This window comes from Staurois parvus, unplaced genomic scaffold, assembly GCF_062004578.1.
Source record: "Staurois parvus isolate SC_StPar_1 unplaced genomic scaffold, SC_StPar_1.0 ptg001090l, whole genome shotgun sequence".
NCBI lineage: Eukaryota > Metazoa > Chordata > Amphibia > Anura > Ranidae > Staurois > Staurois parvus.
The window spans coordinates 992,905-1,006,961 of record NW_028318886.1 but is presented as its reverse complement, the minus strand read 5'-3'; the positions used below and the strand labels follow the sequence as shown (position 1 = coordinate 1,006,961).

The window sequence follows — 14,057 nt, the reverse complement described above, 5'->3', positions numbered from 1 at the left end:
AGCGGCCGGTCCGACAGAAGCCTGCTTTTGTCAAAGGTGCATGACCAAAAAAGGTCTGCTGATCAGCACGTGATCAGCACTCTCAGCCAATGGGGGGGGGGGGGGGCGCAGAACACAATAGCTCGGGGGGGGGGGCAGAACACAATAGCTCAGCAGGGGAGATGGCTGTACAAACATTGGATTGTTAGTACAGCAGCTCCTCCTGAGCTCTGCACTTAGTTTTCATTGAGCCTGCTAGGTTGAAGTAAAGAAAAAAGCTGCTAGTGTTTATCTGACTTTAGCAGCTGGATTCAATCTGTTCCTCTCAGAGAGAGATCAATAATAGCAATAATAGAGGTGACCAGTACTCTAAAATGATCAGTTCAACATTGTCTCTGCAAAACCGAAGATCAGATGTCATGCAACCTTCCACTTCTTCCTGTTTTTCCACTCATCATCCCTCCTATGAATCCTCAATCTTCCTTACAGTGATCAAAAAAAAAAAAATAGAATAATTTAGTGTAATATACTCAACCCACCATGCCTTAAATCATATTCTGTGTGCTCACTTTATCAAAATTCCTTGTTGGTATATAACCATATGTGTATTGTTCTTCTGTGTCCTTCTTTATATACCCTTACCATCCGTATACTTGGTGTGTATCCAATCAATTGCTATCAAATTCTCCTCAGTTCTGTGTTTCCTGTTGTGTATAGTACTCCAAATGTCGTCTCCCAGGAAAATCCGTATGATGGTCCTCAAAATGAAAAAATACCAATATAGTGCAATATTGTTCTCTTAAGGTTTTTCTTCCCCGATAGAAAGCCACTTACATTATATGTTAGCTGTGCATTTCCCATTAATATCCATAGAAAAATCCACCAGGCTCCTTACCAGACTTCCAAAAATCTGTGCTTTAATAAACTATTAAATCTTTTATTACCGTTCTCCAGCATGACTTAAGCAAGTGATCCCCAAAAAATAGAAAATAATATAGCGTAATATCGCTTATACACAGTGCTTCATAAATGAACATCAAAACACAAATTCATTCCTCCAGAGTGGAAAATTTCAACCCCTCTGCCCCAACACCTCTTTGATATGCACCTTATCGTTTTATCCAGGCTTCAACTTCAAAACCTAAGTTCAGCCCTTCTTTTTGGTGCAAGGCCCACACAGCCTAAGAAATCTGTTACAGTTTGCCTCTCCTTGGGTTACAGATATCCAAGACCTCTGGATTCAATTGCTGGTTTCAATGGGTTACAGTACAAAGTTTAAAACGCTACTTCCTCATTGCTTTTTCTCTCAAATCAGCCAAACTCTGCTTAAGGACAATATATATCACAGTAAATAGGTGCAGCGCTAAAATTATTAATATATACGGCATATACTGTATGATACAATATCAGCAAGTGCAGGAGAATATCACCTATTGGTGATTATTAATAGTGACTAGATAGTTCAAAGTGATAACAACGTGTGGATCCTGAGGGATCACAATTCCAGATGTGCGGGTGTCCTGATCCAGGAGTGATAGATGATGTGATTCAAAAATGAATGAAATACGCACTCACCAGAAGTGCGTTTAAAATACGCAATATGAAATCCTGCGTCATCCAGCAATAAGTAGGTCATCTGTTTCCAGGTCAGATCACACCATAAATCACCGTCCAGGCTCATCAGCGTGCAGGATTCCCTGGTCGCGTTAGCATGTATCACCACCTGGGGTCATCATTTTGCTGTATGGGCACTGCGAATGATGGCACTCACACGGAGAGCCCAATGAGACACCACATAGTGTGATACTGTATAAGGTACCTTTATTCCAGATAGTGGGTACAATCAATGATATAGTAATAAAAAGGTACTGACCATGTGTTCAGGATGGCCACCAGCGGTGGTCAGATGTCCAGTTGCTGTAGCCCCCCTGACGCGTTTCGTGCAAAGCACATAGTCATAGGGAGAAAGGGCTTACAGCAAGGACATCCATTGTGGTGCTATTTATATTTTTAAATGCCAATTCTGCTTGGCGCGGGCGCTATTTTGCCGGCTATTGGCGCATGCGCGGTCCGTCGGCGCCATTTTGCCGTGGATCGCGGAAGCGTCTACCAGTCATTGTATGTAATAGACTGGTATACTACGGCCGCCATTTTACCGGCTATTGGCGCATGTGCGGTCCGTCGGCGCCATTTTGCCGTGGATCGCGGGAGCGCTTACTAGTCACTGTATTCAGCAAACTAGTATACTACAGTGCAGCGCCATTTTAATGGCAGTATTAAAATGAAATGAAATGAAACAGATGGCTACTGTTCCACAAAGGAGTACAATATAGGGGAAATGTCGAATTATAAATTCATTGTTTGGGATCCGTTATGCCCCTTAAGAGAAACCAGTATGGTGTATGAGCATATCATGAGTTGTATGCAGAGCCCACCCTATATGCACATATATATGACTACATTGTTCATATCCTTCATTATGTGCAAGGAAATTAATGAAATAAAATGCATAACTAAATGGTAATTCCCCGTTAGAACATCATGGGATGTTAAATTACGCAATATAATATAAATAGCATTAACATATATAATACAATACATGGTCAGATAAAGTAAAATGAACACATGGTCAAATTGCAAACGTACAGTGAAATTAATATATAAAATAGAATATTATCAAAATAAGTCAAAGTTAATCCTGTGCAAAATCTAGGACATAAACATCAGAAGATTAAAAAAATATAAAAATTATTAAAAAATGTATAAAATACATATAAAAAGATCCAAGGTATTAAAAACATTCATAATCTTTAAAATACTCTAAGATCGCGATGACAAGGAATGTGCATGTCAGCTTTCAAATTCAATTATTAAATATAATAAAGTGCAATCATATCTGTATTCGTAAAAATTGCGAATAAAGTCAAAATCATATTAGAACTTAGCAAGTGTCATTTTAACTATTATCTATAAAGCAATTTAGATCAAAGTCTATATTGAGTCCCCTGGGATGTAAAGAGGCCAATTCATATATCCATCGTGATTCGAGTTGCGACACTGCTCGTTTCCTATTGGTCCCTCTCCAGTGCGCATTAATGATACCAATGCCCATGAATCTAAGTGAAGATGGATCTTTGTTGTGATGAGTTTTATAATGTTGCGACAGGGAATGCTCCTTATATCCTTTTCTGATATTATTGACATGCTCCCTCAGTCTATCTCTGAGGCGTCTAGTGGTCCGTCCAACATATTGGAGATTGCATGGACATTGGAGCAGATAGACTACAAATCTGCTAGTGCAGGTAATAAAATCATCTATGTTGTGATAATTACCGTTTGCTGTAGACTTAAACGATTGATTTTGCTTGTATATCTGCTGCATTGGCAGATAACACACTTTTTACAGGGAAAAAAACCTGTTAAGTTTGTAAACATAGTCGTATTTTTAGGGGGATCGACAATATTGGGCGCGATTTTGTTTCTCAACGGTGTCGCTTTCCTAAAAATGATTTCTGTTTTTTCTGGCAATATTGAGTTCAAGATGGGATCAGATTTCAGAATTTTCCAGTTATTATTAATGATTTTGATTATCCTTTTGTGCTGTATAGAATAGTTGGTAATAAAAGGACAGATTTTTTGTGATTGCTGTGTATGGGGATCACCCAACATTAAATTTCTATCTGATTTGCCTATAGCATCCATAGTTAGATTAAGGGTAGTTTCATCATAGCCTTTTTCAACAAATTTGTTTTTGATTATTGCCGCTTGCCTATAATATGTATTTGTGTCGGTACAATTGCGTTTAATCCTAGAAAACTGACCCTTAGGAATATTTCGTAGCCACATGGGATGATGGCAACTGTCTGTCGGGATAAAACCATTTCTGTCCGTTGGCTTAAAATATGTTTCTGTTATTATTTTCCCATTGTGGTTCTTTAAAACCAAATCTAAAAAATTGACACTTATTTGACTGTATTCAAAAGTAAGCTTAATGTTTAATGAATTAAAATTCAAGGTAGTGAAAAAATTTAAAAGGGTCTGCTCGTCACCGTTCCATATGAGGAGGATGTCATCTATGTATCTACGGTAGAAAGAAAGCTCCGGCCAATCTCTTGCATAGATGACATCCTCCTCCCATCTGGCCATAAATAAATTCGCCAGACTGGGGGCAAAAAAGAACCACAATGGGAAAATAATAACAGAAACATATTTTAAGCCAACGGACAGAAATGGTTTTATCCCGACAGACAGTTGCCATCATCCCATGTGGCTACGAAATATTCCTAAGGGTCAGTTTTCTAGGATTAAACGCAATTGTACCGACACAAATACATATTATAGGCAAGCGGCAATAATCAAAAACAAATTTGTTGAAAAAGGCTATGATGAAACTACCCTTAATCTAACTATGGATGCTATAGGCAAATCAGATAGAAATTTAATGTTGGGTGATCCCCATACACAGCAATCACAAAAAATCTGTCCTTTTATTACCAACTATTCTATACAGCACAAAAGGATAATCAAAATCATTAATAATAACTGGAAAATTCTGAAATCTGATCCCATCTTGAACTCAATATTGCCAGAAAAACCAGAAATCATTTTTAGGAAAGCGACACCGTTGAGAAACAAAATCGCGCCCAATATTGTCGATCCCCCTAAAAATACGACTATGTTTACAAACTTAACAGGTTTTTTTCCCTGTAAAAAGTGTGTTATCTGCCAATGCAGCAGATATACAAGCAAAATCAATCGTTTTAAGTCTACAGCAAACGGTAATTATCACAACATAGATGATTTTATTACCTGCACTAGCAGATTTGTAGTCTATCTGCTCCAATGTCCATGCAATCTCCAATATGTTGGACGGACCACTAGACGCCTCAGAGATAGACTGAGGGAGCATGTCAATAATATCAGAAAAGGATATAAGGAGCATTCCCTGTCGCAACATTATAAAACTCATCACAACAAAGATCCATCTTCACTTAGATTCATGGGCATTGGTATCATTAATGCGCACTGGAGAGGGACCAATAGGAAACGAGCAGTGTCGCAACTCGAATCACGATGGATATATGAATTGGCCTCTTTACATCCCAGGGGACTCAATATAGACTTTGATCTAAATTGCTTTATAGATAATAGTTAAAATGACACTTGCTAAGTTCTAATATGATTTTGACTTTATTCGCAATTTTTACGAATACAGATATGATTGCACTTTATTATATTTAATAATTGAATTTGAAAGCTGACATGCACATTCCTTGTCATCGCGATCTTAGAGTATTTTAAAGATTATGAATGTTTTTAATACCTTGGATCTTTTTATATGTATTTTATACATTTTTTAATAATTTTTATATTTTTTTAATCTTCTGATGTTTATGTCCTAGATTTTGCACAGGATTAACTTTGACTTATTTTGATAATATTCTATTTTATATATTAATTTCACTGTACGTTTGCAATTTGACCATGTGTTCATTTTACTTTATCTGACCATGTATTGTATTATATATGTTTAATGCTATTTATATTATATTGCGTAATTTAACATCCCATGATGTTCTAACGGGGAATTACCATTTAGTTATGCATTTTATTTCATTAATTTCCTTGCACATAATGAAGGATATGAACAATGTAGTCATATATATGTGCATATAGGGTGGGCTCTGCATACAACTCATGATATGCTCATACACCATACTGGTTTCTCTTAAGGGGCATAACGGATCCCAAACAATGAATTTATAATTCGACATTTCCCCTATATTGTACTCCTTTGTGGAACAGTAGCCATCTGTTTCATTTCATTTCATTTTAATACTGCCATTAAAATGGCGCTGCACTGTAGTATACTAGTTTGCTGAATACAGTGACTAGTAAGCGCTCCCGCGATCCACGGCAAAATGGCGCCGACGGACCGCACATGCGCCAATAGCCGGTAAAATGGCGGCCGTAGTATACCAGTCTATTACATACAATGACTGGTAGACGCTCCCGCGATCCACGGCAAAATGGCGCCGACGGACCGCGCATGCGCCAATAGCCGGCAAAATAGCGCCCGCGCCAAGCAGAATTGGCATTTAAAAATATAAATAGCACCACAATGGATGTCCTTGCTGTAAGCCCTTTCTCCCTATGACTATGTGCTTTGCACGAAACGCGTCAGGGGGGCTACAGCAACTGGACATCTGACCACCGCTGGTGGCCATCCTGAACACATGGTCAGTACCTTTTTATTACTATATCATTGATTGTACCCACTATCTGGAATAAAGGTACCTTATACAGTATCACACTATGTGGTGTCTCATTGGGCTCTCCGTGTGAGTGCCATCATTCGCAGTGCCCATACAGCAAAATGATGACCCCAGGTGGTGATACATGCTAACGCGACCAGGGAATCCTGCACGCTGATGAGCCTGGACGGTGATTTATGGTGTGATCTGACCTGGAAACAGATGACCTACTTATTGCTGGATGACGCAGGATTTCATATTGCGTATTTTAAACGCACTTCTGGTGAGTGCGTATTTCATTCATTTTTGAATCACATCATCTATCACTCCTGGATCAGGACACCCGCACATCTGGAATTGTGATCCCTCAGGATCCACACGTTGTTATCACTTTGAACTATCTAGTCACTATTAATAATCACCAATAGGTGATATTCTCCTGCACTTGCTGATATTGTATCATACAGTATATGCCGTATATATTAATAATTTTAGCGCTGCACCTATTTACTGTGATATATATTGTACTGGAGGTTTCCTTATGGTTACCTTTTTGGTGTTTCAGCAGCTTAATCTTTATTTTTTAACGCTAAGGGTAGCGCTCGCTTAGCATCCTTTTATTCTGCTTAAGGACAATCAGGCTTGCAGAATGTCCTGAACCATCTCTTATTCCAAGGAGTAATTGTGCTGGTACGCCACACAAAAAGCGTTTGAAAGTTTCTATTCAAACCTGTTTGCAGTGACAAAGTCCAACAGGGGTTTTCATGCTATTCTGGACCTTAAATCTCTCAACAAACACCTTCAAATGCCTCTCTGAGAGAAAAAGGAACACCTGGCATCCATTCTTGCTCTTCTTAGAACTCAGGGCTTCCATGTCACAGCCTATCGGGACGACTGTCTCCTAAAGGACTCCTATTCCTTCTAGCTGTCTGACATTCACAGGACACTTTAGATGCTCCAAGATTTCCACATATCTGCTCTCTTGTTTTCTTTTTACCTGGAATACTTGGGTCTGATCCTGAACACATCCCAAGTTTAAGGTTTTTCCTTCGACGGAGGAAAATTTTCTCTCAGAGCTCACACTCAAAAATTAAGCTCAGAGACTTCCCTTGATGAGAAATCCAGGCCTCATAGTAGCCACCTTCGAGGTTGTACCGTTCGTCCACTTTAATTCAAAACTTCAACACAACATCTTGTCGACCTGGGACAAGCATGCGCCTTCTCTTGACCTATCCATGATCCTGGGCAGCCAAGCTGCTTGATGGATCTCAAGCCCAGCTTTAACCATAGGGAAGTCTTTCTCTGCAGTCCATATCCCAGATGTTAACAACTGGAAATTGGATTACCTTACCTGCCACCTCCTGGATCAGGGAGAATGGTCCCTTCACTTTTGACAGCTTCAATGGGATATGTATGAAAGGCTTGATTCCAGATGTTTACAACCTGGCCTCCAGTTTCAACAACAAGATACCTCTGTGGCGAGGACCAAGGCCCTCCCACCTCTGTCATTGAGTGCCATAATCATCCCCTGGTCTCAATTCAGGCTAATCTATGCCTCCCCCCTCCCCCGGTGAGAATTCTGCCTCATCTGCTGCACAAGCTAGAGCATGAGAAGAGGACAATGATTCTCATTGCACCAAGCTGGCCAGAACCACCTGGTACACAGACATACTTGGACTACTAGGAGATGACCCCCTTACCTCTTACAAACAGGCCAGACAGGGCCCTGTATTCCATCCATCTTCTTTCCGGCTTTAACAGCACGTCTGTCAAAGCCCAGTCCTTAAGAGATGGATCACTAAGTCAGTCATACCTACCTTGCTAAAAGCAAGGAAAGCCACTCACTTCCAAAACATCATACCTGAAAATACTTCTTTGCTTGGTGTGAGCACAAGCGCCTCCATTTCAGAGTCTACTCCGTGCCTTGTGTTTTGGCCTTCTTAAAATCAAGGTCTTGATTAGAACTTTGCTTTAAGTACTCTGTACAGAAGTCAGCCTTGTCTATTTTTTTTTCAGAACCCTCTGGCTTTGTTCATACATATTAAAACATTTTATTCAAGGTGTGTCTTGCATCAGGCCCCCCTAGCAGCACCCTGTGTTTCCTTGTTATATTTACTTAGTTCTTTCTGCCCTACTGAAACCACCCTTTAAACCAATCAGGACTATCCCCTTAGATGACCTGTCCTGCAAAGTGAACTGTTTGGTTGCAATCATTTCTGTCAATTGTGGCTCTGAGTTGGTGACTCTCTTGTAAGGAGCTATTTCGCTTTCTTTACAATGACAAGGAAGTCTTCTGCTCAAGAACATCCTTTCTTCCTAAGGGGTACTATCAGTCTTCCATCTCAGTGAAGACATAGTTCTACCATCCTTATGTCCTGCTCCAAGGCACCCAGAAGAAATTTCTCTTCATTGTTTGGACGTAGTTAGTCTGAAGAGTCTTCCTCAAAGCAACAGTCTTGATCAGGAAATCCTGCTTCCAAGTCCATCATTCGATGGATAAGACATCCTAATGAAGGCGTTTACTCTTTTAAGGACAAAGCCTCTCCTACACTTTTACGAGACCACTGCACCAAGTCGGCTGGAGTTTCCTGGGTGTTCCTTCACCAGAACTCTGTAGCTCAGCTTTGTAAAGCTGCCACCTGGATCTTTGTTCATAACTTTTCAAGGTTCTAGCAGATTGACATCCAGTCTTCTGCAGGTGCATCTTTCAGCTGGAAAGTTCTTGCACTCTGAAGCACTCTGAATTTGGGTATGTCAACCCTTTTTATTGTTGGACCTGTTGTTACAGTTTGTTTGCCTATTTGTAGCCCACACTTCTCATTAATTGCTTAGGGACACCCCCGAATGTATGTATATTCAGCCTGTATCCTGTACTGTACAATTAAGAAAAGAGGAATTTTGACTTGTTAATTCCATATCTTGGTGTACAGTGCAGACACAGGCCATCCTCCCTTCTGTTTCCTAGTTACTCTGCATTGCTTGCTACAAAACTGAGGACCCACGAAGTGGGGTAGGGTTATATTGGAGGCACTGAGGGGGTGTGTTCTCAAGGCCTGCCAGTGTCCAGTCACCTGAAGGTACAGGCCGATTTCCCAGAGTCTATGAATACTTTGCTTATGTACTGTGCTGTACTTCCAAGATATGGAATTTGCAACATGTATGTCAAAATTCCTCTGTCAATACAGTATGCAGTCCACATGCTGAATTTCTTTAATTCACCTAATGGTTCTGGGTTCACCTCCCACCTTGAGCACCATCTGCATAGTGTGTGTGTGTTAAGCCTATATTTGTGTGTTAAGCCTATATTTGTGTGGGTGCCAATGACCCAGAAACACCATACTGGTAATTTTGTTGATTGAATTGCCATTTGTGTGTGGGTGTTTGCCTTTAGTAAGGGCATTAGATTGTATGCTCTGCTGAGGCAGGGTGTGTTTGTCTTGTTTAAGCATGCTGTGTAATCTGTTTCCACATTATTATTGCTTTATTTTACCAACCGGGAACATTTTTCCGAAAATCTGACATACCATTTTCCTTTATAGGGAACCATTAGTTAAACTAGGCTCTAAAGGCACTCCTACTCCACTTGGGATAAATTTAATAAAAATCATCTGCAAGAATGAAGCCGTGTATCAATACCATGTCAACTTTACGTAAGCATTTTTAAAAAATTTTTTTTCAATGCCTGAAACTGTAGATGCAATATTTCCCATGGTAAAATGTTATGATCTATACATTTAGACATCATAAGTAATCTGATATCTTTTGGTGCTTGCAAGGATATTGATCAAATATACATGTGACAACCCAGGATAAATATTGGTAATTGAGCATTTTACTACTTGTTAACCCACAGAACTGTGATAGGGCCTACATAGAATTCCTAATTATTTCTTCTTCAAAATCACAGTGGAGCTGGAATTGGCCCTGATCAATGCATACTACTTCAATATACACAATTCATCTTTTACCAGCCTAAGGCTACGTTCACACTAGCCTTGTGTGCAGGCGGCAGAGAGGCGTTTGGTAAGCGTTTTTACCGCTTCCCAAACGCCTCTGCCAATTCTGCACATTACAGCACATGGTGCTGTTCTAACGGGAGCGTTTGCGTCGCGTTGCGTCGCGGCAAAACGGACGCCTCTGGTCGAGTCAGGAGGCTTTGAAGCCTCCTATTCTCGTCTATGGTGCCGCTCCGCAAACGCCCGGCCGGCGTTTGCGTTGCGGTTGCGGGGCGTTTGCGGAGCGGTAACACCACTCAAACTGCATTATAGGCGTTTGTGGGGCATTATTAACGCTCGCCAAACGCCTAGCAACCGCCGCTAAACCGCGCATGCGGCGTTTGCGGAGCGTTAAAAAACGCTCCGCAAACGCCGGACCAACGCTTCCCAAACGCTATAGGGGCGTTTGGCAAGCGTTGGCAAAACAGCCTAGTGTGAACGAGCCCTAAGACACAATCACCTTCCTATTTGAATTGTAGACTTCTTGTGTCTGTTTTTTTTGTCTTCACAGACCAAATGTGGAGTGCCGGAGTATGCGCTTTGGTATGTTAAAAGATCACCGTTCAGTTACTGGACAAGTGACCGCTTTTGATGGCTCTATCCTTTATCTACCAGTCAAACTTCTGCAGGTACCAGGAACATGAATTCACTGCACTGCCAAATGATAAAACTAATGCCTAGCACACATGATGAGAAATCGGATGATCCTTGGGTTTTTTTTTTGCTTGCACATATCGAAATAGAATTGGTTACTAAACATGCGAAAATTCTCATACAACACATAACTTCCCACTTATGTAACTACATAGACCAGCTAATATGAGTATTCTGAACATAGATGGCTTATGCATTCTTTGCTAAGGTCATGCAAAACATGCAACTGCCAATGATGTGCAGGTTCCTGTTGCAACTAGTCAGTTTACATTTTTGCCTTAGAAAAAGAAATCCAAGATCATTTGACAGGTTTCTGTGTGTTATTTCACTTTGAACTGATGTACCTAACAAGCCCAAAAATGATCCCAACAGAATGATCTAAATGAAAATATATTAGTTCAGTTGTAATTTAGGTTTTTTTCAGATCATAATGTTGGTCATATTAAAAAAAACAAACTCTGTGTGAGGGGATTTTAGAAAGCAAATGGGCACTGCAAGCGTTAAATACTCATTTTTGCTTATGGTATTAGGTAAAAGGACTTATACTTGCCTTACTCTCTATGGCAGTCAGCACTCACCTCTTCTCTTCAATGATCTGGCTCATAAGTAAGCTCTTGGTGTCCTCACTTACAATGCAGGACGGTTGGTCTTTCATTTTGCACTATGATGTCACTGCCACAACCACCGGATGGAAGAGTAGCATCCTTGGGGGAGGGGGGGGGGACCGATTGCATGGATGGAGTATCCTGTTAGAAGGATATGGTAAAGAAAAAATGCTATCTTACTAATAACAGTACTGGACACACAGGGTAAGTATTCATAGACCCTTTAGATTGTAAGCTCCATGAGCCAGGGCCCTCCTATTCCTTCTGTTTTGAATTGTATTGTAATTGTGCTGTCCCCCTTTATATTATGAAGTGCTGCATAAACTGTTGGCACTATATAAATCCTGTATAATAACAATAATAGATCCTGGGTTATAGGCTTATACCTGCAAGTAGACTAATACTGGCAAGCTTCTGATAATTTGACTCCTGGGCATGACCTCTGTGACCATGCTCTACTCCATGAGTCCTCAGTTTTTTTTGCTAGTGTTCCAAGGAGATGGACCTCTTAACCTTCTCACAGAAATTACTCTTCGCTTAAAGGCTAAGTTTTTTTACCTTTTTTTTTTTTTTTAAATTTACATCTTCCCTATGTACCAATATACCATTAATGTACCTCTGCAATAAAGAAAAAGCTTTTTATATATTCCTCAGTCTCAATGGTCACCTATAGAAAACACCTCCATTACTTAATGTGTAAGGTGAAGTCTACAGGCTCGGAAAATTGGTATGTAAATGGATAGCAAACTGACTAAGAGATTGTATTCAGAGAGTAGTGGTAATGATTCATACTCGGAATGGTCTGTTAGGGTTGTTTAGTGGTGTACCCCAAGGTTCAGTGTTGGCACCCTTACTTTTTAATATATTTATAAATGATATAGGGTCCGGGATTAACAACACCATTTCAGTCTTTGCAGTGGAATCATGTCTTTACAGGATGTCTCCAACTTACAAGCTGACCTCAATGCACTGTTTAATTGGGCATCTGTGTGGCAAATGAAGTTTATTGTAAATGTAATGTTTTGTAAATACATATTTACAATTGTAAATGTGATAAATGCAAAGTTATGCACTTGGGGGGCTGAGAATATGCATGCATCATACATACTAGGGGGGAGTACAACTGGGGGAATCAATGGTGGAGAAGGATCTGGGAGTTCTGGTAGATCAGAAGCTTAATAATGGCATGCAATGCCAAGCTGCGGTTTCCACAGTGAGCAGAATCCTCTCTTGTATTAGGAGAGGTATAGATTCCAGAGAGAGAGAGAGAGAGATAATTTTACCCCAGTACAAATCATTAGTAAGACCTCACCTGGTATATGCAGTTCAGTTTTGGGCACCAATTCGCAAAAAGAATTTTGGGCAACTGGAGAAAGTACAGAGAAGGGCAACCAAATTTATAAGAGGCATGGAGGAGCTCAGCTATGAGGAAAGATTAAATAAATTGAATTTGTTCTCTGTTGAGAAGAGATTAAGCAGGAATATGATCAACGTATAAATACATCAGTGGTTCATATAAGGGGAACTCTTTACGTCTGGAGGAAGAGATTTAATCTCCAAATACGGAAAGGTTTCAGTAAGAGCTGTGAAAATTTGGAATAGACTCCCTCAAGAGTTGGTTCTGGCCAGCTCAGTAGATTGCTTAAAAAAAGGCCTGGATTCTTTCATAGATACACATAATATACCGTATTTTTCGCTCCATAAAACACACCTGACCATAAGATGCACCTAGGTTTTAGAGGAGGAAAACAAGTAAAAAAAAATATTTTGAGCCAATTGGCTGCAGACATAGTACAGGAAATGACCAGAGACTGCGGATGTATACAGGAGATGACCAACGACTGCAGACATAGTACAGGAGATGACCAGAGACTGCAGACCTTTGTGGGGGTAACGGGTACCCAATTTGACAGGTACCTACGTCCGCGATCGGAAGCGGAAGTTATCCTCCCTCCCTCCCCGTAGACTTCTGGGACACGTGACAGGTCCCAGAAAACTATGGAGCCAATCACGAAGCGCAGCGCTTCTCGCACATGCGCAGTGGTTACCCGACTGTGATGCCGCAAGCTGTCACAGCTGGGTGGCCACACTAAAGATGCCAGTGAGAGAAGACGGATGTTGAAGCCAGCGGTGGTGAGGACACCGCTGGACCGAGGAACAGGTAAGTGGCTATATTTTAAAAGTCGGCAGCTACAGTTTTTTGTAGCTGCTGACTTTTTTTTTTTTTTCTGGAACTCTGCTTTAATGGGCAGCTGCTTTGGGCCCTGCCTGGGGCTGCCACAGAAGAGCCGAGCGGCCGGCCTGGTAATCTAACACAGCGGCAACGGGGAGTACTGGGCTAGCCACTGCATAAGACGCACAGACATTTCCCCCCATTTTTTTGGAGGGGGGGTGGGGGGGGAGTGTGTATAGGATTGTAACTTTTTTTTTTTTTTGTGTGGTTTTTTTTTTTTTTTATGGTTGAACTAGATGGACTTTAGTCTTTTTTTCAACCAGACTAACCATGTAACTGTAATTTCTGGTATTCAGGACTGAAAAACTGCAGACTCAAGAAATAGTTCAGAAGCTGA

The 14,057-nt window shown here is 40.6% G+C and overlaps 1 protein-coding gene across 1 annotated transcript in view; it reads left to right on the top strand.

Annotated features, from left to right (window-relative positions):
• The window catches only part of PIWIL2 (piwi like RNA-mediated gene silencing 2), a 502,914-nt gene that overhangs the window by 128,720 nt on the left and 360,137 nt on the right, over positions 1–14,057 (top strand). Inside the window, exon 4 of the mRNA XM_089658746.1 lies at positions 10,740–10,857. Coding sequence (XP_089514872.1) covers positions 10,740–10,857 — 118 coding nt within the window. The remainder of the gene's footprint in view (positions 1–10,739; positions 10,858–14,057) is intronic.